The 27679-nt window shown below is 41.2% G+C and overlaps 1 protein-coding gene across 2 annotated transcripts in view; it reads right to left on the reverse strand.

The window, feature by feature from the left end:
* Positions 1-528: 528 nt before the first annotated feature.
* RORA (RAR related orphan receptor A) overlaps positions 529-27679 on the reverse strand; it is a 721989-nt gene continuing 694838 nt past the window's right edge. For both annotated transcript variants that reach the window (XM_065872372.1, XM_065872373.1), the window contains 8 exons: positions 18218-18359; positions 13850-14245; positions 7951-8072; positions 6222-6354; positions 5452-5559; positions 3561-3671; positions 2511-2623; positions 529-893 (listed from right to left, as the gene is read on the reverse strand). In XM_065872372.1, the coding sequence (XP_065728444.1) occupies positions 729-893; positions 2511-2623; positions 3561-3671; positions 5452-5559; positions 6222-6354; positions 7951-8072; positions 13850-14245; positions 18218-18359 (1290 nt within the window). In that variant the 3' untranslated portion in view covers positions 529-728. The remainder of the gene's footprint in view (positions 894-2510; positions 2624-3560; positions 3672-5451; positions 5560-6221; positions 6355-7950; positions 8073-13849; positions 14246-18217; positions 18360-27679) is intronic.

Consider the following 27679-nt stretch of genomic DNA (forward strand, 5'->3'; position numbering starts at 1 on the left):
TTGTGTTTCTGGTGCACATGCGACACGACAGTGAACACGCTAGCATTTAATTTAAAGAAAAAAGGTGCAAAATGAAAGTGCCTTATCAATTCAACAGGAAAAGCTACACCAGTAACTACATTTTATATTAATTAAAACAATATATAAACAATATCTCTTTTAGCTATATATAGTCTTCATGCCCATTTACCCTGTAATATATTATAATGCTATTGTTGCTAGTGCTATGGACCCTTTTCGTGCCATCCTGCTGACTGGCAATAATCGGTGAAAAAATAAAAACTTCCTTCATGAGACAAAGAGCAAGTTGTGCAAAGTAATGCCGCAACCTCCGCTATGCACACCAGTCACCGATTAGTGCTGGACTCTCTGTTGTTACCGACAGATGTAGAAAGTCTGTGGGCAGTGAGCTACAAAAAAAGGACATCCTCTGACTTTAGTACCCGCCTTCTGTTGTAAACAGAGGTCAATGATCAAGAAGTCGAGACAGAAAAAGGGTCCATATCTGTAGGCATAATGGAAATCATATGCATGAGAAAAACAAGTTCAACTTTTATTTGTTTTCATTGTTTCCCCTCCTTTGCCTGACCCCGATCACCAAAGGATGTGCAGTGTGTTGGCGCTCCAGGTCTGTGCAGGGCCATATAAAGTGTCTTGGTTAATTTGTTTGTTTGTTTGTTTTTCATTGTTTGGACTTCAGACATTCTAGAAGTGCTTAGGTGATACATTTACCCATCAATCTGCATTGCTGGCTCAAATTCTGAAGTGAACAATTCCTTGTATAATGGAGGAAAATGAAGTCGCACAATGTCTGGGTATATTGCTTTAAACGCCATTAGCTTTTCTGTATGTCGTCCACATAAGGCTCTTAATGTAGACACCTTGCATATTAACTGTAAGTGGAAGAAAGGACATAGGGTCAGGAGAGAAGAGACGTGAGAATCAAAAATCAGGGCATCTGGATCATCTTCAACATTGTTTACAACGGTGAAACACACCTGAAGCAACTTAAACGTCTAGTAATAGAGGAAGGGTAAAAATAAATGATGATATAGTCATATCACAGAATACCAGGTATACACTAAATATGATTTTGAAGACAAATAATTTATAACCCCAAAACATGTTCATAAGCAAGAGAACCCAAGTGTCTCACCTCCTCCTCCTATTCAAACATGCTTTTTGCTCTACCATCCTGAACCCCGCCCTCTACCACTGGGGAAAAGGCAGGCATGTGGTAATAGAGAAGTGGGCAAGGGGACAGCCACCGGTAGGTGAGGTCACTGCAACTAGAGATGATGGCATCACCTACATATTTTATGCAAAATGAGTACTAGTCGACTCCAGTGACAACAAGTTTCTTCTGGAGAAAGAGCTCTGCCTAGAACAAAGCAATTCTGGGTCTGAGCAAAAGGCCCTGACTGGAAAACAAAAAAAAAACTAGTCAGCAGGCCTGGTGGAAGTCTCAGCATTGACTATTTACCTGTTGAGTATAATAACATGACTTGCAAAAATGCTTTTTAAACTCTAAAGCACTGTACAGCACAAAATATTTATTATCTCCACCCAGAATAATCCTAAGAAACATTTTCACCAGAGCATCGACCTTGGCCATGTGTTAGGTGCTCTCTAAAACCAAAGACCCTAATGGTACCCTTGCACTGGGGCAAGAAGATGGAGGAAAGTTCTTTTTCCTACTCTTTCCCAATCCTGCCTCAGTGTCTCATTTAACAGGGGCAAAATCAAAAACAAAACCACATTTAACCCCCCAACTTCCCCTTTCTGACCTAACCTAGCTATCAGGAGAAAAGAAAGAAAACAGATAGGAAGAAAAATCCAAACCTTTCAAATCATCTTCTGGAACAATAGAACACATAAAATAATCCAAGAAAGAATAGGGCTGATTTTTCTAAGACCAAATACATACTACCAGCACTATCACTGAAGGATATTATCATATTTTAAATTGACATCCTAATTATATTTTTATTAAGACAGTAATTAGCAAAAATGAAACCCTATGCTTTGAATACACGGTAGTAATGAGAAATTGATGAAGAAAATACAAAAGTCATTTACTGTTGATTACTAATGACTTTAATGGAACTAGAACTAATATTAGAATAGATTAATTCTATTGTTTTAGTCCTTCATGACTTCGTCTTTCTAAAATCAAAGATTTAAATTCTAAATTCTCTAGTTTATATCACGGCAGAACATTAACTCTGCCTTCTGCCTATCTTTGATGGGATAGGTGGAGGATTTTTCAGAATGAATTAATGCTTCAAAAAAAACTCAATCATTGCTCTATTATTCCAGGACACTTTATAACCAATGATAATAAATAGAATTTAACCTGAATTTTGGCCCAAGATAATTTTTTGAAATGAGGATACTTCCCATTGCTTATTGATACTTTTGGGGTCTGGTGGCATGACTTATAAACGTGGCTGGCGTGATCTGGGCAAGGGATAATTCAGCCTTGTCAGTTGGAAACCTTTGGTTCTCACCTTTGTTAGTATTCCATCTTCTCGGTGATTCTTCTGTAGGACGTGTTGAAGAGCTAGCTGAATTTTCTGTTGCAGCTTTTCAATTTTGACCTTTTCCTGCAGCCATGAGCGATCTAAATATGAAAAACCATACTCCTGAGTATTCTTCCAACATGGTGTCAGAATACCCCAACTCCTCCTGACTCCTAGATACAGATTATTACACCACACTGCAGAGTCAGGGACTAACAGGCCACTTTCACCCCTCTTTCAAAATTTGCTCCTAAAGGAGTGAAAAACTGATCTAGGACAGTTACAAAACAGAGTGTTAAGCATTTCCATCTTTACTGACACTTGAAAGAAGGAAGGATCCTCCCTTTCCAAAAAGACAGCCATTTAAATCTAAGGCCATGCTCGGACGAGTGCAAATGAAACCACCATGGCCCTTAAGCCTTTCTAATAGTTATGTTTCTGAATGACATACTCATACCAATCCTGCTAAGTCTTTCTGGCAAATATGAAAATTGCCTTAGAGTCCAAGGCAACTGAAATTGTCAAGAGAGTGCCAAATGAATTAGGATTGTTAATTTAGGATAAAGTCTTTATGTTTAAGAATTCCAAAACAAAGTTAGCAAATTTGCAAAAGTGATTATCACCAAGAGGCAGTACTGGTTGAAAACATACATTAAATTCAGATAGGCTTGTGGATGACATCCAAATGGATTTTCTTTAAAAAGTAGAATGTTTTACAAACCATGTTATCTTGGAGATTGGTGTTGAAAAGGGCACACCTACTCTACCACAGCATTTCTCTTGGTAGCAGGAGGTTAACTGTAGATGGGATTTTATTCAATTCTCATTTCTTAAGATTTTATCAGAATAGCATGAGGTCTTCTTAGAAGCATACATGTATATGTATGTGTGTAGCAGGGGATTGTTGTCTGAAACACTTAAAATTAGACTTAATAAGGGTGGCAGTCCCTCTGAATAGTCTATAGCCATTGTAAGTTATGTACTTGTAGAAATTCTTTACCTGGACAATTTAAAAACCATCGTATTTGGCTATCTTACCTGCTGACATCAGGACAAATGCAGAAAACAATGCAATTTCATCTTCAGTCAGGTGCATAGAACATAAACTCTTTCCAAATTCAAATACAAAGCTAATAAAGTCTTCACAACCTGCCAAAATTAAAGACAGGTTAGGAGTTTGGTTATTATCCTAGGAGAAAAATATGGAAGAAGGTGAAGAGGGATCTAGCAGTTGAAGATCAGAGGCAATAGTAATAACATTTCTATAGTTTAATACTTTCAAATGTTAAAAGAAAAATCAGTTTAGCCACCATCACCATTACCACCAGCATCGCCACCACCATCATCGTCTGCAATAATGAGCGTGAACTTCTGCTGTGCGATTACTGTGACAAGTGCTGCTCTGAGAGGATTCTACTATTTCACAACAGCCCTATGGGGGAGGTATTATTGTTACTATCCCCATTTTAAAGGCAAGGAAATGGACCTGGAAAGAAAAGGAATGTGCTGAAGATTCCACCAAGTAGGAAGTGACAGCCTGAGATTCAAAGCCAGCTACCTGACTTCAGAGCCCACACTCTTAACCAACAGAGTCTAACAGCTATAATCTAACTGAAATGTTAACGTCACTCATTTTTTTGTTTTCTACTCTATTCTATGTACAACACGCTTAAAAGTGAAAACAAGTGACACATTATGGTGGTAAAACCATTATAATTTTTTTTGTTTTTGGCCGTGTCACATGGCATGTGGGATCTTACTTCCCTGACCAGGGATTGAACCCATGCCCCGTGCACTGGAAGCAGAGAGTCTTCACAAATGGACCGCCAGGGAAGTCCCTATTGTAACTATTACAGAACTGAAAACACAGAATGTGAAAGTCCCATAAAATAAAAACCCACCCCCACAAAGCTGGTTAAGTTGGGGTCTGTTCTTTCAGATTTCCATATTATGTACATATAGTTAAATGTCAACAGGCTAGGGACTTCCCTGGTGGCGCAGTGGTTAAGTGGTCCCCCCCCAATGCAGGGGACATGGGTTTGAGCCCTAGTCTGGGAAGATCCCACATGCCATGGGGCAACTAAGCCCATGCATCACAACTACTGAGCCTGCGCCCTCGAGCCTGTGTGCCGCAACTACTAAGCCCGCGTGCCGCAACTACTGAGCTGCGTGCCACAACTACTGAAGCCTGTGCGCCTAGAGCCTGTGTTCTGCCACAAGAGAATCCACTGCAATGAGAAGCCCGCGCATCGTAAGGAAGAGTAGCCCCTGCTCCTCGCAACTAGAGAAAGCCTGAGCGACGAAGACGAAGACCCAACGCAGCCAAAAATAAATAAATAAAAAAAAGTGTCAACGGGCTCTCCCCAAGTATACATACCTTCCGTCATTTAATTGTTTTTAAAATCACTTAACATATCTTGGATACCGTCCCATTCTTCTTAATGACTTTGTCTTACTTTAAATTACAGAAATCTAAAATAATTTATTTTTAAAGTATATGTCACAGTTTCACTTAGCTATACTTTCTTTCTTTGATATCTCATTAACGGTTGCTATTTAACGGGTATGGAAGGGCAGACTTTTAGCTCCTTGCTTGATTTTATGTAGCAAATCACATCCTCTAGTTTATTGAATAATATATCCCCTGCAAACCTGGTTCTTAAAATCTGGAAGGATATAGAACATAAATTTCTTCGATTACCAATTAGATAAAATGAAACTCTAGACCCTTACGTGTAACATAGACAAAAAGCATTTGAGCTGTGTATATTTTCTATGGTGATTAACTATAAAGTAACATAGGTATAAAATCCTTTAACTCTTGTGTCCAAAAAACCAATCTCCATTTTGTTCAAGAAGAGCTTTCACCCAACTCCCATCTTTTCCCCTAGTCCTGATTTGAAGACAAAACACCCAGAGATTTCCTTACCTAAGGATTTGAAGACGTCGGGGCTAGCATATTTCCCATCAAAGTACACGGTATTGTTCTGAGAGTCAAAGGCACGGCACATTCTGATAAATACCACCTCCAGAGAACCTGAGCAAAGGCAGAAACGGGGTGGGTTATTGTCTTGGTGAGTTGATTTTGACCACAGAGACACCTTTCTGAGTCAATGGGGCTGGGCTTAACTAGCAGGCTCTCAGTCACCTTAGCTCTCTATTTAAAAGAGCAGAGTTCATTAGAGTAGTAATTAAAGACTTGTGCCAAAGCTAAGGCCTGTATTACTGAAGAGAGACTGATTTATGAACTACTTCTTGGGCACTTCTCTGTCCTGCAATAATACAGAATCTCAGAGTTGCGAGAAAAACACGGACTCCTGTTATTAAAACAAACAAAAACCCAGGGATGTCTCTCTGAGTTCCACAAACAGCCTTCTTCCTAACAGCTTACCAAAACCTCCTGAGGACCTGGGGCACAGAAACAAAACACAGGTGATGGTTAAAACTGTGGAATGCAGGTGTCTTTCAAATTAATCTTTTCACCCAGAGGAGAAGCAAAATGGAGGGAATGTTTCCTACAAATAGCTCAAAAACCTTTAAAAAAAAAAAAAAAAACCTCTCAGTTTCTGCTAAGAGAAACTGAGCTATTATCATTTGGAGAAAAACTGTTCTCGACACCTTCCTTACCAAGCATTTCTTTAATAAGCCGGTGAAAGCAGGTTAGTCAGAGATCTCAAAATTCACTTGCAAAGCACATACCTGCTTTGAGAAGCACAATTTGATCGTTTTGACACAGTTCCATAAATCCATCAATGCGTTTGGCAAACTCCACCACATACTGTATAGCTTCTGTAATTTTGATGGCACACAACTGCCACATTACCTCCCGCTGCTGTTGAAGAGGGAAACACATTAACATCCCCATTACCCATACCCTTGACACAGTTGTTTTAACTGTTCCTGTTGTGTAAAATCCTTCTTTGGAAATGGATCCAAAAAAGCTAGAGGATTTAAAAATAATCAGTTGGCCAGTTACTTCCGTTATAATGACTGCTTCCAAGTTCTTCCTGGTCTCCTCCAATTCCTCTCTTACCATTTTGGTGGCAAAGGGACAGGGGGAAGATGTTATGAGCATACATGCAGCAGAAGATGAAAACGGGAGTCAAGAAAGCAACTCACGCCACTGATTTAACCCTGGGCCACGGAGAGTAGCACAGTAGCATCTCCTTATAAGCAATTATTTTGCCTTGGGGAATTTCACACCACTTTACTGGGGGAAGGGAAGAAAAGGGGAGTCAGTTATACTTATTGTGCACCTGCTATGAGCTGAGTGCTTTATGACATCCTTGTCTCGTTTCATTTTCACAAGAATGTTTTTCCATTTCCCATAAATGGACACAAATGCTCACAGAGGTTTCACAGCTAAGAGGTACTGGAGGTGGGATTCAAATCCCAGCATTTCTGACTCTGAATCCCATTTCACACACCTTGCTGCTGTTTACTGCTTTCTTGCTTCCCTTTGTAATTCTGGTGGCTGGTGCTACCTGCTATCTCAAAGGTAAACAAGGTGATGCACTGCTATTCCCGCAACCTGTCCTGTTTAATTCCTTTTATATACCCACTCTCCAATTTAGTTACAGGCTAACCTGGATCCATCTTGTTGCTCACTTATTTCCCCAATCTTAGTTTAAGACTGTTTCTACCAATACAACAGGATGGAAGAAACACTGAATTAGGAACCAGGACTCTTGGTCTAGTCCTGATGTTTTCACTCTCAGCCATGTGCCAAGGGATGCTCGTTTCCTCATATGTAAAACGAAGGAGAGGATTAACCTTGATAATCTCTACGGTACTTCCTAAGCCTGAATTTCTATGATTATTGGGAAAAATCACAGCATTTTCTTTTACTAAAGGCAGAATGGAAAATTAAAAGTCCTCCTTCTCCAGCCCTGCCCTCCCATTTAGGTAATTTGTTGATCAGACTGTTTTACAGAAAAAGGTAACTGGCAGTACTACTTGTCAGCCTCACGTTGCTAGATTCAGACTGGAATTAGAATCATAGCTTCCAAACTTTTTTTTACACATATTCTCTAAACTCCTCCTTTTAAACTTTGGAACCATGAGGCTGAGATTATTTTACATCAACTTCTGGACCGTGAAATCTTCCATTGTGATATCGGGACAAATCCCAATTCTTTGAGCCTTTTGGAATCTCCTTAATCTAGCTCCCTGTTGACAAATGATAGGACATATGTGTATAGTTATAGGAACAATAGAATCTGTGTGCTATTTCTGAAATTTCGCACACTGACATCTCAATAAGGTGATAAAGCCCCAAGAACGTGATCAGCTCTGGAAAAAAGATTTTTAAATAGAAATCTGCTATCTGATGAAAAACATTCATTCTTTGGTCTGTTTGTATTCAAACCTCCTGCACAAACACCCTTCCCAACATTGCCTCAATCTTAGGTAAAATTCTTCAGTCTACCTTGTTTTGGTAATTCTCAATCTCCTCCTGCAGAAAGGTCTGCCACGTTATCTGCTGGAGCTCTTCTCTCAAGTATTGGCAAGTTTCCAGATGTGATTTAGATATATTCTGTGCAAGGTGTTCTAAGGAGAAAACAGGAGATCACAGCATGAAAAGCCAAGTTCTTCAGGGTTTTCCTTACTTAATATCTGATTTAAAAAGTAACAACTATAAAGCAACATGGCTGAACCAGTTTTAATGAGCTCGACATATTTAAGTAAGCAATTTGGAACTATTCTATATTTGGGGACATGAGGATAAAGGACAGGCAAAGCCAACATTTAGCAATAAGGCTTGGCATCTTCAAAGACCCTCCTGAACTGACCTTCTCTGTGCCTTTACACCAGCATCTGGGAGTGAATGTTGGAGTTGAAAATATTGACCTAGAGAAGTGTGAAAAATGACTGATATGACCTGTATTTGGTATTTTTATGAAGACAGATCTGCCATATACATTGACTGGTGGAGGATTACTCTTGAAAAATTAGAAAATGGTATTTTTGGGGGGACAACAACTACGTATTTCTTTCGTTTTTCCTGCAAAAATGGCAGAACAAGCATTACTGAAGCCTACTATGTCACTATATATACATACACACACACATATATATATATATATATATATATATACACACACACACACACACATATATATATATATATATTAGTGTGGTGGTTAAGAGATGAGATGGACTCTGGACCCAGACTGCTTGGGTTTGAATCTCAGCTCTGCTACTTAGTAGCTGTGTGATCTTGGGTAAGTTACTTAACCTCTCTGCGCTTAGGTCTCTTTATTTGTAAAATGAGGAAAATAGTACCTAATTTCCTATTTATCATAGGGCATCTGTGAAAATTAAGTGAGTTGAGCACTTAGAATAGAGAGGATAACATAGCATCTGCTACATAAACATTTGTTCTTATTATCCTGAAGTGTACCGAATTTGAAGACATTAAAAGAAATAGATGCCAAATAAGTTTCTCTAGGGACTTATAATCTGGTGAACATGTACATACATGCTGAAAGGACAATTCAAGACACTAGACAATAAAGCATGAAGTTGAATTCTACTAGAAGAGAAAGAAAAATAAAAACATAATAGGTGCTATCAGAGAGATGAGGGGAGTTAGGGGATGCTTCTTGACAGAAGAGGAACATTTGGATTGGCCCCTGAAGGAAGGGGAGGATTTGGTAGGCAGAGGCCAGTGTGTGAGGCAGTGGACCAGTTCCACGTTCAAGGGATGGTAGATGAAAGAATGGATATGGCATCTACAGGAGACAGGAAGATGTGATAAAGTGATGGTGTCAAAACAGAAATATGGGTAGAGAAGAGTCCACATCCTGAAGGATCTTGAACGTTGAGACTGAGAGTATGGACTTGATCAACAAAAGGAGTCAGCAGGAGTCTCAAGAGGGAGCTGACATGCTGAACACTGTATTTGGGGAAACAGAACAAGCAGTTTTGTCATTGGTGGACTGGAGGCAGGAGGATCAATTAGAAGGCTGCTGAAATCTAGATGTAAGGGACTAAGAGAGCTTGAAATAGGTTGCTAATAATTGTTATGGAAGGGAAGGACAACTCAAGAAGTATTTTAAAAGAAGAACTGACAAGACTCCAAGAATACAAAACCATACCTCAAAGTGATGCCCCTCCCAGGGTCTTGAATATATAATAGGAAAGTTATTTAAAACAGTGGTGCTGAGGGCAAACTTAGCAACACTAGTAAGAGTGTCTGTTTGGAAATTTGTTACTACTTACGTCAAACAGAATCAGATTTGTTTGTGTGAAAACAGAGCAGGTTCACCTAAACAAAGCTCGAGACTAGAACCTCCTCAGAGATTCTGAAACACTGAAGCACAATAAACCTTAACAGCTCTACTTGGCGACACACAGACATGAAAACAACATAAGTAAATATCATAAAAAATAAAACATAAACAAAAGAAAAAAAAGGAGACAGAAACTGAGAGAGAGAAAGAAATTATGTCTATGTCTTAGAATCAGTGACGTGTGTGAAGAGAAGAGGGGAATAAAGACAAAATAATGGGGAATCAGAAACAAGAAAATAAGTGTGTACATAGTAAATTCAATTTTTGTAAATATGAAAGAAATGATGAAGGCAAAGTGTTCACAGGGAAGCTGGGAGAATCCTAGGAAGGGAAGAATGGGAGGAAGCTCACAGTATTCTCTGCCAGATCATGCTCTGTTTCCAGTTAATATGGTCAGCATCTTCTTGTTTCACTTCATCCTAAAAATTGTCCCCACCCATCCCTACCTATTTGAGTCCAGCTTTTAGAAGCGACAACAAATGATGCAATGTCCAATGACCAGTAGAGGGCAGTGGCTGCATTCTCACCAGCTGCCTTTGATCAAAATTCATACTTGATTTGGCAAGTGTAAGATTTTAGACACTGTGCTGTTTTTAAGTCTCCATTTCAGCAAAGGAGAATATGGTCAGACTGAGTAAAAGCTAAGAAGTTAGTGTGGTCTCTCAGACAAACAGTCTGGAATAGTGAAATACCTTGGAACTAGGTAGGAGTTAGGAGACCCGGTTTCTGGTCTGAGCTCAGTTGGGTAACTCACTTTGTGACAGGCAAATCAGTTCACCTCCTCAACTATGATGGCTTCATCAGGACAGCCAAGGTCTAGATACTTCAGATGGAAAATCCTGTCTTCTGAGAAAGTCACAGATTTTCACAGTGGTATGGAACTTTAGGTATCATCTAGTCCAAACTCTCATCGCTTTGTAGATAATAACATTAACAATGATGATAAAAGTTAACACTTAGGTAGAGTTTACTATGTAAACTCTATATAACATAGACTCATATAACAGACTAATATAATATACCTACTACAACTATATATATATACATTTTATATATATATATATACATTTTATATATATATATATACATTTTATATATATATATATATATATATATACAAAAATCTTTTATTAATCTTCACGACAACTCTAGGGGGAAGATACTAGTATTATCTCCATTTTACAGATGAAAAAACCAAGCCACAGTGAGGTAAAGTGACTTTTCAAGGTGTCATAGCTGGCAAGTGGGCAGTGATTCAAACATACACAATTTGGCTCCAGAGTCTATGCTCTGAATCTTTATAGTCCATGGGTAGGGAGACTGCAGCTTGCAGAGGTAACATGACTTATACTAGGTTGTACAACCTACAGCAAAGCTAGGACCACAACCCACAGAAGCTGACTTCTTGTCTCATGCTTTGCCCAACATATCTGTTATCTCTCATGTACAAGGCTTTAGTTATTAATTATAGTCGTAAGTGCAGTTAGCTTTTTTATTTTTTATTTCTTTTGGCTGTACAGCTCAGCTTGCGGGATCTTAGTTCCCCGACCAGGGATGGAACCTGGGCCCATGGCAGTGAAAGCACTGAGTCCTAACGCTGGACTGCCAGGGAATTCCCCAGTTAGCTTTTTTTAAAAAAGGAACCTAGGTAGTTTATCTGGAATGTATAATTCAGGTACTAAGTGTACATCAAGGGCAAAATTTCATAGCCAGGAATGCAGATGTATTTCCACTAATGGTAATGGATTAGTAGGTACTATTGTTGAAAGATAGAACTGAGCTTAGGATATGTTAATTTACAATTTATTTTCCAATTGCACAAATGGTTTCATTTGTTTCAAATCTGATGATAAAATTTAGCCTAAAATGAAGTCAAGTTAGTTAAAGAAAGAGTCGGACTTAAGCCCCCAAGGAAATGTCAGGGAACTTCAGAGAGCTTTGAAGAAGTAGCAGCAAGGTCTCTGGCTGCTTTTACGCTACTCTTAGCTCCTCAAACTATTTTGCACCTCTAAATGGGACAGAAAATCAGAGCTCCATTATATCCCTTTCAACAAAATTCTTGTTTAGTTTTGGGTTTGGGGCAAATCCTAGCGATGAGTTAGTTTTATTCATCGTGGAAAAAAATGCCACAATTACGTGTGAAAAATCCGTAGCTTAGGAGAACATGGAGAATGGATGAGGGCACAGGGCTCTCAGACTCACTGGGAGGTGACAGCTGTAGAAGAGGAAAGGGATTTGTGGATGAAGGAGGGGCTGGGGAAATCGGCTGAGCCACTTCTGGCTCCACTCAGGTATTAGTGCACATTTAGCCCAAGTGCCATGTTCAAGGGACACACTTAGGCCAAGCGGTGTGAGTTTATTTCTGGGTTGAACATTCGACAAGCAAATGGCATAGATTCACTAGTATTTATGATAAAGTAGAAGCAAACCTAAAGCGAGCTAGGTCATTTTTCACTGTATCATGTCAGTTTTCAATCAAATCCTTATTCATTTCTGAAAATTTTACTTTCATTACAGCTCTGCTTAAGGCTCAGTCAACCAAGATCTCACGACAAAAACGGAAGGTTTTTGTTCTAGTTCAAGAAAAAAAAAAAAAAAAAAAATCAAGCCTAGCTCTGGCTCAGCTTGGCTTCTAGTTCAGAGGTTTCTCTGTTAATCAAAAGAGCTGTGATACACCTTTAATGCTGTTCAGTGGTTAAAGACCAGGCTTAAAATGTCCCTGCTCCTGAGGATTTAAATTTAGACCCATAAAGAGGTGCTTGTGTAAAAACCGTAAAGAACATTCAATTTGTTCTATTTGGAGAAAGATTTTACTGGAAATATAAATTTCACTTTAAAAATGTTTTATGGGGTACAGAGGTGGAGAAACCGTCTAAAGAACACAACTGTTATTTCTGTGAACTAAGGACGTCTGTGCTCAAGTCAGAACCTGCTGGTTCTTTTCCATGTGAAGTCTTCCTTCTCTCTTCGTCTTAACTTAGTCATCTTCATAGCAACTAATTGAAATATCCCAAAGGATTATAACCTTGTGTGAGGAACCATGGGGAGGAGTAGATCAAATTCTCAAACAGTAAAGGTCCTTATCAAAGTTTCTCTAATAATAGTGCTGTACTTAAAAATCGATTAAATATAACAGAGGATGTTATAACACAACTTCCTTGAAATGAAAAGTTTTCCATTGTCTGTGTTAACATTTCTAGGTCACATCTCCCAAGAAGCACCAATGTCACAGGAATAAGGAAATGACAGGTTTTTGTGGGGTTTTTTTTGGCATGGTGAGTCTTCTATGACATACATCAGTTTTGCATTAATATCCATCACCAAAACATTTTGGCAAATAAAGAAGCCAATTTCCCTTTAACGATTATAGAATGTGTCAGAGTTGCAAAACTTAGATGCATACGGGGACTGAGCAGGGATATAAATGCCGAGAGTGGGATGGGCCCATTTCAAGGCGTTAGGCCCTAAGTGGTACCAGTTGGTTGTTGCCATTCCCAAATGCTGGTCCAGTGTAACTAGATCATGTTTTTTTTTTCCTTCCACAAGAAACTGAAAATCTGAACTTTCAGGTGGAATTGTCCAGGTTTAAAATTTTAGCAACCAATTCAAAAATTGTAAAGCTCTGCACTGGTCAAAAACCCATGTCTATGTGCCAGGTTAAGTCTGTGGGTTGCTATTTTTATAACTTTTGGTATAAAGCAATACTTAGAACATAACTAAATCAGTGGAGTTAATGGGGCCATTCCCTGAACTTACAGTTTTCTGTGGAATTTAAAGACTGCTTTAAGTTCATATTGTCTCAGCTCTGATGCTGAGCGGTCACTGAGTTTCTTGGATATATGATGGGAAACAGTGGACAGTCAAAACCAAGGGGGCAGGTTGGAATTATGAAGTGGTCCAAATGGTAAAGGTGACTCGCCCTTCTAGATGCATCATTTTAATAACATAACTCATTAAAGGAAAGTCAGACAAATCCCATTTCCTTCAAACGGCACAAGTAGTCCATCCCAATGGAAACACGGAAGCCATTACCTAGTTCTGCCATGGACACAGTTGGGGACGTCTCTCCATTGGTGAAAGAGCAGTAGGGAAAGAAGCCTGATGCTGGTGTGTAGTCACATATTGGTTCTGGTTTGATTCCGTTGATATCAAGACCTGACTGGTCCGGGGAAGGCTGTATGTCCAGGTAGAAGCTGCTGACGGCAGAGTCTGCCTTGCTGCCCTCGGGGGTGTGCCCGTCAATGTAGCTGCTGAGGTCGTCGTGAAGCTCCGTAAGCCCGTTGGCCGAGATGCTGTAGGTGGGAGTCAGCGGCTCGGCCTCTCCAGGCTGCTGTTGGTGGTCTCGCTGCTGCTGCTGCATCCGGTGTTTCTGTACTTCTGCGTACAAGCTGTCTCGTTGCTTTTTCGACATGCGGCCAAATTTTACAGCTGGAAGAAAAAAGCCAAGACACACCATATACAACACGCTTTTCTCCATGATCCTCTCCAACATGCTTTAGGAGTTCCTTTGAAGTTGCAGACAATTCCATCAAAAACCACACAACCACAAAGTAAGGACGTGATCCTGAGGTGAAAATAAATGGTCCCACCTCACACAGGCTTGTTCCACATCCCAAACAGCAAAGAAACATCCCAGAGCAGCTGCGTTTCAGAAACAGACCCAGGGCTGGTACAAGAGACCCAGAGCAATGACCACCTACGTTTTTGTGCTGTCACACAATCCCAGGCTCAGTAGGAGCTACTGAAATGCGACTTAATGGGCTTGTTCCCTCTCTACCCAAGGTAGATGGTCTAGATGTTTCTTTTCCCAGTGTTCAGACCAGAGCACAGGGACGCACAGACTCACGGAGGTGTTATTGGGGCACAAGCAGTCAAACCTCAACTTGCACTCATTTCACTAATCCGTATGCTCACATGAGTTTCTTCCTGATCAAACGGCCAAATCTGGGGCTTCCTTGAGAAAGCTCAACAGACTGGACGAAGCATTTGCAATTCCATGAATTACATCTCTTGAGTCTATGCCCTCTCTTGCTCCTGGGTCTTGAGGTCCCTGTGAGACCCTTGGACCTGTCTTTTTAAAATTACTATTATTCTTTTAACATCTTTATTGGAGTATAATTGCTTTACAATGGTGTGTTAGTTTCTGCTGTATCACAAAGTAAATCGGCTATATGTATACATATATCCCCATGTCTCCTCCCTCTTGCATCTCCCTCCCACCATCCCTATCCCACCCCTCTAGGTGGTCACAAAGCACCGAGCTGATCTCCCTCTGCTATGCAGCTGCTTCCCACTAGCTAGCTATTTTACATTTGGTGGTGTATATATTTGTCCATGCCACTCTCTCACTTCGTCCCAGTTTACCCTTCCCCCTTCCCGTGTCCTCAAGTCCATTCTCTATGTCTGTGTCTTTATTCCTGTCCTGCCCCTAGGTTCTTCAGAACCTTTTTTTTTTTTTTTTTTTTAAGATTCCATATATATGTGTTAGCATACGGTATTTCTTTTTCTCTTTCTGACTTACTTCACTCTGTATGAGAGACTCTAGGTCCATCCACCTCACTACAAATAACAATTTCGTTTCTTTTAATGGCTGAGTAATATTCCATTGCATATATGTGCCACATCTTCTACATCCATTCATTTGTCGATGGACACTTAGGTTGCTTCCATGCCTTGGATCCATCTTTAAAGGACACTTTCTGCTGTACTCATTTAGCCTCAAGTAAAAAGAATATCAGAATTTTGGAAAGGGCAGACTCTGTGGAAGATCCCCATTGGGAGAAATTGTGTGTGCAGCCCTTCTCCGTGAGATGTGTTCCCATATTTAAAGTGGAACAGTGACTGGAGTAATTTTCCAGTTCATTTAGAATCCCAAATGATTTCTCCTAAAACACCCAGATAATTGAGAAAAAAAATCCTATGATTTCCTGGTCTGAACCCCCCACTAACCCATTTATTTCTCAGCCTGACTCTGTATGTGTAGATAAAGCCGCTGCTGGACGGATTAAAACCTCCTAATTGATTATGGTTAAATTGATACCTGACCAGGTGGATGAATTCACCCATCTGCCCATCAACATAATGCTATGACTCTTGGGGCAGGAGGCAGGATAGATGGAAGTGAAGTTGGGAATCAGGGCCCACTGTCCAGGCCAGCTGGTGGATCTTTTTCCTGCCAAGGAGGATGTGCTTTCATTTTGTACAGAGGAAACAAGTGAGCTGGATTCTGGTCAATTTCCAGTTTCCACAACTCAGGTGACAAACTTGGGTGGGGCTGGTTAGATAGCAGTCAGGCTGATGTAGGCTCTGAATTTCAGGCCTATAATTGTATAAGTCCCCAGACTCACTCCAAGTCCACAACAAAGTGTGCTGTCACTTATACGAGAAATCTCCACAAGGCATACTGAAGGTACTTAATTTTTTTTGAAAAGAATACTCTGGAACCCCCAAGGGGATTAATACCCATAGGGGAAACTTGTTCTGCTATGACTCTGAATTGTGTTTTAACTGTTTTCTTAATATTAACAACAGTAATCATACCAACCCATAAGTGAAATGAATGGATCAGGCTTTTTTTTGTTTTTGGCTGTGCTGTGCGTCTTGTGGGATCTTTGTTCCCTGACCAGGGATCGAACCCACGTCCCCTGCAGTGGAAGCCCAGAGCCCTAACCACAGGACTGCCAGGGAAGTCCCTGGATTGGGTCTTGAGAAAATACACACACAACTTGTGATTTTTAACTTACAGATTCATAAGAGATATACCTAATTTCGTGAGTTTAGTGCCACTGGAAGATGAAATCTGCAGAGCTGCGTATCACAGGATTTCTGAGAATACTGTGTAAGTTCTGTGATTTGCATCTTCCAATCCCCAAAACTTCACTTTGGTCCTACAAATTCTAAGAGGTCACCCTGTGTACAACTTGTGCCTGCGTGGGTCCACAGGCCCCAAGAACATCTGATTATGCGGAAAGGAGACCTTCAGAATGCCTGCCCAGGGCTTCCCTGGTGGCGCAGTGGTTGGGAGTCTGCCTGCCGATGCAGGGGACACGGGTTCGTGCCCCGGTCCGGGAAGATCCCACGTGCCGCGGAGCGGCTGGGCCCATGAGCCATGGCCGCTGAGCCTGCGCGTCCAGAGGCTGTGCTCCACAACGGGAGAGACCACAGCAGTGAGAGGCCCGCGTACCACAAAAAAAAAAAAAAAAAAAAAAAAAAGAATGCCTGCCCAGCAGTCTGAAGTTATTTTTCCACAGGCTGAAACTCCACTGGAAGAGATGTTTCCTTCAAAGAGATCTCTCAAGAGAACCAGCCAGCCAGTATATTTGGAAAAGTCCTTAAAATGTATCCACTACACTAACTGCCCAATTTCCTTATATAAGAATAGTCTTGAAATCTGGTGTTGATTATTCCGTGCACTTAAGACAGTTTTCCAGGAAGATCCTGAACTGTTTTGCAAATAAATGGTAGATGGTCTCTAGTTCTTAAAATAGCTTCGCTTAATGAAAAGAACATTTGTCACTTGGGCATGCTTTGCATTATTTTCACACATACTGTATGTACAAACGTTTGACTTTGCATCCAGTTAGCATAAAAGCTAATTCATCCCAACTGCCAATAACCTTACTAGTGTAAGACATGTAACAATTAGCTCTGGCTTGTGTTTTCTGTGGGGAAAAATGCTTCTAGAAGGTATCCTTTTTAAGACCCTCAGGTTAACACTTACCTTCCATCAATTCATCCACATGTAATGTTTTAAACCAGTAGTCCCTAACCTTTCTGGCACCAGGGACTGGTTTCATAGAAGAACATTTTTCCACGGACGGGGGAGAGGGGAGATCAGGTGGGAATGCGAGCGATGAGGGAGCGGCAGATGAAGCTTCACTCGCTTGCTGGCCTGCCGCTCACCTCCTGCTGTGCGGCCCAGTTCCTAACTGGTAATGGTCCATGGTCTGGGGGTTGGGGACCCCTGTTTTTTTTTTTTTTTGCGGTACACGGGCCTCTCACTGTTGCGGCCTCTCCCGCTGCGGAGCACAGGCTCCTGACGCGCAGGCTCAGCGGCCATGACTTCACGGGCCCAGCCGCTCCGCGGCATGTGGGATCTTCCCGGACCGGGGCACGCACCCGTGTCCCCTGCATCGGCAGGCGGACTCTCAACCACTGCGCCACCAGGGAAGCCCAAGGGACCCCTGTTTTAAACGTCAAAAATCTGAAGGTGTTCTGACCACACAGACAATTCTCCTCCATGCCACCCCCGCCCCCAGCCCCCTATCAGCCAGTGAACTGACTGGAATGGTTTATGGAGGAGAAGTAACTGCTGTGACACCCACAAAGCCGCCAGAGGAGGGAGGGGTGGAGGGGGTCGAGGGACAGAGGGGACATATTCTGGCAGATCCAGGTGCTCACCATCTCGAGACATCCCCACGGCAAGGCATTTCTGTAAGCGACAGTGTTGGCAGCGGTTCCTACTGGTTCGATCAATCAAACAGTTCTTCTGACGAGGACAGGAGTAGGTGGCATTGCTTTGCTGACTTCTCCTGAAAAAGCCCTGTGATTCAGTTATGAAATAGAAAACAGGTTAGTGTCAGCTGGAGCTGAATGATACTAAAGGCAAGAAACGGAGCGCCACGCAGCATGCACATTTAATGGAGAATTAAACTGGTAGCACAGTCATCCTGGAGACCATTAATGAAATTAAAGTCACTTCTTTTTCCTCGAGTAAAATTGATCCCCAGAGCCCAATCCTGTGTCCCTTACACATGCAAAGCTTTCTTTAACTGCAGCAGACAGCTGCCTATGTAGAAGGCACAGGATTGGGCCCTCTTCTTGGTCTCTGATGATCAAAGGCTGTGTGCTTAATGAAACGGTACCAAGGCACTTATCTTTAACCTTTATCTCCAAAACATTTTTAGTAGAATACACACAAAACACTCTTCTGGGGTGTCCAGAGATAAGAAGATGCAGCCTCACCATAACCCAGGTGGCTGCGATCCTGGTACACTGTGCTCATCTCAACCAGACCACGTAAATCCACCATCTTTTAGGCGTCTTCCATTCCTCAAGTCAGAATCTACTGCCCCAAGAAGTTAAGTGACACTTGGAAGGATTATCTTGGCAGATCAATCAGACTGGGAATACTCTACCCTTGACAGTTTGGAAATACCCTGTGTTTAGAATCATGGCCTTGAAGATTGAACAAATCCAATCTGATGTTCATCAAGTTCCACTTACTAAGCACTGTTTTGGAAATAAGGAGCTGTACTAAGATGCGTAAGGAGTACTGACCTCAAGGATTTCACTAATTCATTCACTCATTGATCCATTCATTTTTGCTGATTTCTTGAGCTGGATTCTTAGTAGCTCATTAATTTTCACTGCTGTTTCTTTTCTTAAAGCTGCAAGGGTTCCTTTTAGTTACGTTTTGGCAGCAACCCACAAGTTCTGCTATGTAGTATTTTCATGATTATTCAACCTGAAATATGCTCTAGTTTTCAACAGCTTTCTTCTTTAATCCATATGTTCTTGAGAAGCACATTTTTAAAAGTTGAAGTATAGTTGATTTACAATGTTGTATTAGTTTCTGGTGTACAGCAAAGTGATTCAGTTACATATATATGTATGTGTGTGTGTGTGTGTGTGTGTGTGTGTATATATATATATATATATAGTTCCCTCTTCTATACAGTAGGATATTGTTGTTTATCTATACAAGCACAGTTCTTAATTTCCAAACATATGGGGGGTTTGTTTCTGGTTATCTTTTGATTGTTTACTTATCTCTCAGTGGTTTTCCAAACTAGGGATGTACTCTGAAAAAAAAAAAAGAAGGTAACCAGAGTCATTTCTATGAAGCAGAGCCATGGAAGGTACACAAGAGTAGAGTCACCTTCAAATCTTTAATGGCAAAGACAGATGATCCCAACCAAGGGGACACTAGTGGAGAAGGTAAGGTAAAATCCTGAAGAACTAACAAGAGTGACAGAGTGCTGGGCAAACTGATAAGAGCACTCTCTCACCAGAAGATTTTTCTAGAGGCCAACTTGGCAGTTCTATCAAACTCCTTAAAAACATGCCTATCCATCGAACCAGTAATTACCCTTTAAGGAATATATTTTAAAGGAATGTTAAGAATGGTACAGAGATTTACCTACATGGATGTTCATCACAGCACTATCGGTAAGGGAAAAAAAAAATTAGAAAGACGCTAAATGTCCAACAGTAGTGAATTGTTAAGAGTCATACTGGATATCTATACATTCAACAACCTTTAAAAACGGTGTTTTAGAAATACAATTATTGACATAAAAAGGTTATTAAAAATATACTTCTGAATAAAAAAAAAACAGCTAAAGAACTAAACACAACATAATCCAATTTTGTAGGGAAAATCCATATATTTAACATGGAAGAAACTTTGGAAAATTATGCCCTCGAGTGAAAAGAACAGCTGGCACTGGTTGGTGGGGGCATGAGTGATCTTAATTTTCTTTCTGTTCATCTGTGCTTTCTGATTTTTCTACAGTATGTGGGTAGAAAGGTATGTGAGCTACTCAGGAAGAACTATTCAGTACATCTGCTTTCTTCTGTGATGGCTGGGGACTTGGTGGATTAAGTCACGGTTATGATGGATATGACCTCAGTTCCCATTTCTTTCCTTTTGGAAACCAACTTAGGATGGGAGGGACAGGCACTGACCTCTTACCACCTCTCTGCCAGGCTGCTCACTGACCAACATGGGCAAGGCTGGGGGCCCAGGGTCTCAGAATGTCTATTGTACTTCAAACCTCCCTGATATCAAGTCTGGCCTATTCTGTGAGGCAATCTCTCTCTTCTCAAAATATCTAAAAAGCTGTGGGTTTTTTTTTTTTTTTTCTCTGTTGACAAGAAAGTGAGAAGTAAAGCTTTCTTTGGGGCTTAGTGGAGAGAATTCAAGAAAATATAAATGGTAACAGAGGCAGATAATCCTTAGAAAGAGATACCAAGAGGTCACCTGTCTAGGTATTCAGTTGAGTCGGAGACACATAATCTCTGTCAAGGCTGAAAGGTGTTTATTACCTTCTTGAGACTCCACCACCTTCAGACCCTCCATGTTTGCTGTCACTGCAGGTGCCTAGGATCAGGAATTATTTGCTTTTCCTTTAGCTGACGCTGAATTTTTCTTCTCCTTTAACTGAGGCTGAATGAGCCTGCTCCATTTCGTTCTATAATCGTCGAATATGAAGAATGTCTACACAATCTCTCTTTTTTCTTTAAATGGAACCAGTACTTGCAGGCTGTCAAGTTATCTCCCAGTACCTTGTCTGCAGACCGAATCACAGCATCTGTCACCTTTCTTTCTAGGTTCTTTTGTACCTTTAGTATTTCTTCTTAGGATCCTTTCCAGTTTCTCCACTTTCTTAAAAAATCTGAAATCCAGGACTAGACACAGCTCTTTTTTTTTGCGATACGCGGGCCTCTCACTGTTGTGGCCTCTCCCGTTGCAGAGCACAGGCTCCGGACACGCAGGCTCAGCGGCCACGGCTCATGGGCCCAGCTGCTCCGCGGCACGTGGGATCTTCCCGGACCGGGGCACGAACCCGTGTCCCCTGCATCGGCAGGCGGACTCTCAACCACTGCGCCACCAGGGAAGCCCCTAGACACAGCTCTTGAATAATGCTTGGATCATTATCAAAGGGAAAAAAAAAGGCTACTCTTTAGTTTTCACATACTAAACTCAAGTTAACATCAAACCACCACTAATGAAATTCCAGGATGTTAGCACAGACGCTATATACAACCACTAGTTTGTTCTGCTACAAGAGAATTCTGGGAGGGCATAACGATAATGATAATGATGATGATGATAAGAGAGATCTTAATGAGTGTCTATATTAATCATATCTTTTTATTCTGTATTTTTAATGCTTTGACATCTTGAGGTCTTGATAACCCAGGAGCAAATGACCCAGGAGAGATTATGCTTCCCAGGACTACCTAATTCCTAGAAATAGCAAACAACTTGCCTGGGGGCACACCTTTTACATGCAGACCAACCGATCCAGAGCCCTAACATCCAGCCACCTCCTCCGATGTTTCCTCCTCATTCCATCTGCCTCCTGACTGACCCTGGTGCTTTCCACTGTGGTCCTCTGTGTGGCAAGCTGTGCCTCCTGTTTCAAGGGACCTATGCTATAACCAACTTCTCTTTTAAAAAATTTTTATTTTATAGTGGAGTATAGTTGATTAACAATGTTGTATTAGTTTCAGGTGTACAGCAAAGTGATTCAGTTATACATATGCATGTATCTATTCTTTTTCCAATTCTTTTCCCATTTAAGTTGTTACATAATATTGAGCAGAGTTTCCTGTGCTATACAGTAGGTCCTTGTTGGTTATCCATTTTAAATATAGCAGTGCGTACATGTCAATCCCAAACTCCCAATCTATCCCCCCCCAACCCTTCCCCCTTGGTAACCACAAATTCACTCTCTAAGTCTGTGAATCTGACAAACTTCCTTCTTCACAGCAGTCATTTTTTGTCTATATGTCTCACCTACTCGATTAAAACCAATCCCAGGAATCGTTAAAACAGAGCTTATTATTTGCTAGGCACCTTGTGCTTTACATGGATTTCATCACGTAATCTTGACAAGAGCAACACGAGGCAGTTGCTATCGTTTTCCTGGTTTTTAGGTCAAAGAACCTGAGGCTTAGAGAGAGAGGCACTAGCTCAGAACGCCCCCCACCCCCTTCCCCCCCTACCCCCCTGCATGGGGGTAAAGCCAGGATCTGAATTTAGGTGGTTTAATTCCAGAACTCACACGTTTATCCCTTTTGTTATTTTTCTGCTTCCTTTGGGTGTCAGAAGGATTCCCACTTGGGGGTTCTCATAGAAGGCAATCCTGAAAGGAGGCAGTGTCAAGGCACAAGGTATGCATGACAAAAGAGCGAGACTGATCTGCTCTGAAATTAGCGTTTTCCTTCAGGTTAGCCCCTTTGGCTGGCCACGGCGCCAATGCCCAGGCATTTTACAGATTCCTCTTCTACTGCCACCTCCTGATGTGGGTTATTCACATGAGGAAACCAGTCTCACGATTTCGTGATTTTTCCCTCATTTCTGACTGGGAGGATTATGTCCCCATTTATTCAAGTTACTTTTACTCTGGCTTGTTTAGAAAACAAACATAACAACAACAAACTGACTTCAAGGACACACAATCACTATCATTAAAGATGTTTGAGAAATGCCATCAGTTGCAAGGCAAATCCACGAGGTTTTCCACATGCTCTTGGAGCGACAGCACTGAGGCTGGAACCAACGTTTGGAAAAGGACTACACTTCTTCGGATGCCTCAGCTTTGTTTTTTGTTTGTTTTTTATTGATGTACAGTTGATTCACGATGTTGTGTTAATTTCTGCTGTACAGCAAAGTGATTCAGTTTTACATATATATATATTCTTTATTTAAATATTCTTTTCCATTATGGTTTATCACAGGATATTAAATACAGTTTCTTGTTCATGGATGCTTCACCTTACTCGTTACAACACCATTTATTTCTCACTGAGTCATTTGAGCAAATGACTGTGGAAAGTTCAGAGAATGGCAGTGCTAAGAACCAGAGAAGAGACCTTTCTTTTGGATTAAGTCGACAGAGTCATTCATGCCCACAAGGCTAGCTATCAAATACCAAGTGGGAGGGGTCAGGTGGGGTTATAAGGTGAGAGCTGTGAAGGGAGAAAGAGGGTAAGCCTGGGTGACTAAGATACACTAAACTTTGCATTTCAGACAGAATGAGGTTGGTCTTCCTTTCCTGCTCCCTTTTTTCCCTTAAAAACAAACAAACAAAAAAACTTTTCATTTCAGTATTCCTTGGGGTTTCTCAGAGGATTTGGGCAGTTAAACTGATAAAGTATTTAAAGCTGATGAACACCTAAGAGGAGAAGGATTAGAAGAGCAAGAAAGAAGAGGAAGAAAGGGAGAAAGTGTGGTAGGTACCTTCCTTCCTCAATGGAGAAGTATGATCATAAATGCAGAAGCAGGATCTTGACTGACTGGGGAGCAATCCTGGAGAGGGTCACACTGAGAAATGAGTAAGCTGAGACACCAGTTCTAGGGGCTGGGAAGCTTGAGGCCACACAGAGAGCAATGACAGCACAAGGCAGCACTTGGAGTTCTGGGGTGGAACTGAGGAGGTATACATAAAGAAGAAAGTGCTGAAGCTGTGAGTCAGCTGGGAAAGATATTAAGTACACAATTTTGGAGTTTTATTTCTAAAAGCTGAGCTAATGAATGACTTCTTTGGCTTTCTTAAAAGTTCACTTTTTATGGATGTCAAGATACACGGAGATGTGCCATTATAAACATGGTGGGCTTGAGCAGAGAGGGCCACCATGATGAATTGCAGGGTAAGATACAGCACTCGGTGTGACTGTGGCACACTACCACCACCTAGTGGCAGCATACTCACATGCAGTTGTTGCAATACATTAGAACAATACAAATAGGCCTTTAGAGATGAAATGAAGTAGAGAGATTATCAGATTCAGTAGTTCTCAAACTGATGGTGTATGAGAATCACCCATGGAGCTTTTAGAAAATACACATGAGATCTATTGAACTACAACCTTTGGGAGTATAGTCGCAGGCATACAAACTAGTTTGAACAATGTGAAAGCACCATTTTTATAGGTCAATAAAGAAGAAATGTCATTTTGTATGGCAAACATTTTAACAAAGCTTTCCGAAGACTCGGCTGCCTTCCCTTGTTAAGGTCTAGTTTTCTGATTTTGCAGATAACAAAAATGAAGCTCAGAATGGTAAGTGACTTGTCCAAGGCTCTCCCATGGCTACGTGTTAGTGCTGGGACTCAAACTCCAGTGCCCTAATTTTAAGTGCAGTGTCCTCCCACGTAAGCATCTCTCCTGCAGTGCTGGGCTAACAAAACCGATGTCACACAGTCTTGATTTCCTCACACATGTCAGCCTTCTGCCCCCATTCCTGCTGCCTCAAAGAGAACTCTCAAGTTTATCTCCCCTTATTTCACCAAGTCTTTCAAAGTGCCTTTCCTTGAGTTTTATTCCTGATTTCTGCCTCTATTCTCTGGAAAAAAAATTTTTTTTTAATAAATAAATAAATTTATTTATTTATTTTTGGCTGCATTGGGCCTTTGTTGCTGCGCGTGGGCTTTCTCTAGTTGCAGTGAGTGGGGGCTACTCTTCCTTGCAGTGCGCGGGCTTCTCATTACGGTGGCTTCTCTTGTTGCAGAGCATAGGCTCTAGGCACGCAGGCTTCGGTAGCTGTGGCACGCAGGCTTCAGTAGCTGTGGCTTGCAGGCTTTAGAGTGCAGGCTCAGTAGTTGTGGTGCATGGGCTTAGTTGCTCCGCAGCATATGGGATCTTCCCGGACCAGGGCTCAAACCCGAGTCCCCTGCATTGGCAGGCGGATTCCTTAACCACTGTGCCACCAGGGAAGCCCCGGAAAATTTTATTTCCTAATTTAAAAAAACACAACAATTTGGATGTATGCTATGAAATTTTTCATCGATTCCACTAGATTGGAGCTCCCCAGCACAGGGACTGAGGCCATGGGTGTGGGAGAAGGCTGATACCAGGTTGCAAGAGCTGAATGTTAACATTTCAGGAATTTTGTAAACCAACTGTTAAACATCACCATTATTAAACGTTAACTTATTATTTTATTACTATTTTGCTACTGTCCTTGTTTTTGAGGTTATTTACATCAATTATATCTGAATGGTAGCTCCCTGCATAACGGTGTGCCACTGTGCACCTCTTCCTTATCCTGCTGCAGTGAGATGCCGTGTGGGGAGGTTTGAAATTGACCAGGTGCTGAGAGTATTCACACCGCAGAAATTGACAAGTGCTGTGGATCAGGGCTTGATTTATGGCTCTGCTTACCGTCTAGATTTAAAAAGTGATGAAGATAAATTAGGAGTTTGGGATTCACATATACACACTACTATATAAAAATAGATCACCAACAACGACCTACTGTATAGCACAGGCAACTCTACCCGATACACTGTGATAACCTATATGAGAAAAGAATCTGAAAAAGAATGGATATGTGTACATATATGTATAAGTGAATCACTTTGCTGTACACCTGGAACTAACACAACATTGTACATCAACTATACTTCAATAAAAATTTTTAAAAAGTGATGAAGAAAAGGATAATGATGTGGGTTCAATTTAAAAATATGTCATGTCTGTAGCCATCACATTGTGAAGAGCACAAGAAAGAATGTAAAGAAATACTCTTCCAGTTTTTAAAAACTATTATCTGATTCAGCAAAGAAGTTGTTCAAGTCATCACTGACGAATGAGTGAAGTTCCAAAACATGTTTTTCCTTGTTTCACTTTCCTCTTATTCATTAATGTAAACGAAAAATCACGTTGGTGCTACAGTCTTTCGTCAGCTGCAACCACAGGTATGGATATGAGAGTTCAGCAAAAATCAATGTGCACATTCCGTGAGAATTGGCTGTCTATATATATACTATATAGTGTGTGTGTGTGTGTATATATATATATATATATATATATATATATACACACACTATATACTATATTCTCTGTTTATAATATTGTCGATTTTACTATTTATAAAATGTATGAAATTACATCAGTGACATATACACTAAAGTTATGGACATACATATAGACACTGTTGGCTGCTAAAAACTGACCATCACGTGACTGGACTGAGTCCAGTCCTTGCTGGACCCCTCGCTTCTCACCAGGCTGTCTGAGTGGCTCCCCTGTATTCTGGACAGGCACAAACCCAAAGTTGTGGCCTGGCCTTCCATAGCCTTGTCACCCCCATCACCAACACACACATACACACACACTCTCCAGAGACTTCAGCTGAATGGCTTTATTATTCTTTTTAATTGGAGTAGAGTTGATTTACAATGTTGTGTTAATTTCTGCTGTACAGCAAAGTGATTCAGCTATATATATATATTATATATATATATATATAATATATATATATGCCTTCTTTTTAAATATTCTTTTCCATTATGGTTCAGCATAGAATACTGTAGAGTTTTTCTCTGTGCTATACAGTAAGACCTTGTTGTTTACCCATTCAATACATACTGAATGGCTTGATCTTCATTCCGAACAGAACATTTCCCGACCCACGGACCATTTTCCCAGCCTCTTCTCCTCCAGTGTTTTCTTGTTCAGTCAAGGGTACCACCATCACCCAGATACTCAAGGCACAAAGGTGGGCTTCCCGGCCTCCTTGCCACCCACATCCATGCACTCACTAAGTTAGGCTGTTTCTGGTCACCTTCATGTTTCCCCAATCCAGCTACCTTTCTCCATCTTTACTGCAATTTTCTCAGGTTCCCACATCTACCATCTCCTGAATGGGTTATTACACAGCCTCCCCACTGCTCCCTGCTTCCATCCTCCCTCCCTCCAATCCATCCTCACACAATCACCGAAGATGTTCTGTTTCTAAAAACAGAACCCTGATCAAGTCCCTTCCCTGCTTAGGAGCCCTCAGTGGCTCCTCACTGATGACCTGGCTATGACCACCTGTCCAGGCAGCTCTCTCCTCTTCTCGAAGTCACACTCTGGCCAAGCCTAAACCACTGTGTCCACAGTTCCTCAAAGGATTCCACACCCCCCCCCCCACCCCGGCCCCGCAACCTTCCTGGAAGTTCTCTTCTCTTGAGGATTCACTTTCTCTGACCTTGCCCTTCCCAAGGCTGGTTGAGGGGTCCCTCTCATGTACACCCCTAGAGCCCTGCAGCTATCCCCCTCATAGCCCTTAACTTGCTGTATTACTAATTTGTCTCCCTCACTGACAGCTTTGTTTCTTTGTTTCCAGTAGCTAACTTAGTACTT

The sequence above is a fragment of the Phocoena phocoena genome, chromosome 2 (genome assembly GCF_963924675.1).
Source record: "Phocoena phocoena chromosome 2, mPhoPho1.1, whole genome shotgun sequence".
Classification (NCBI taxonomy): Eukaryota; Metazoa; Chordata; class Mammalia; order Artiodactyla; family Phocoenidae; genus Phocoena; species Phocoena phocoena.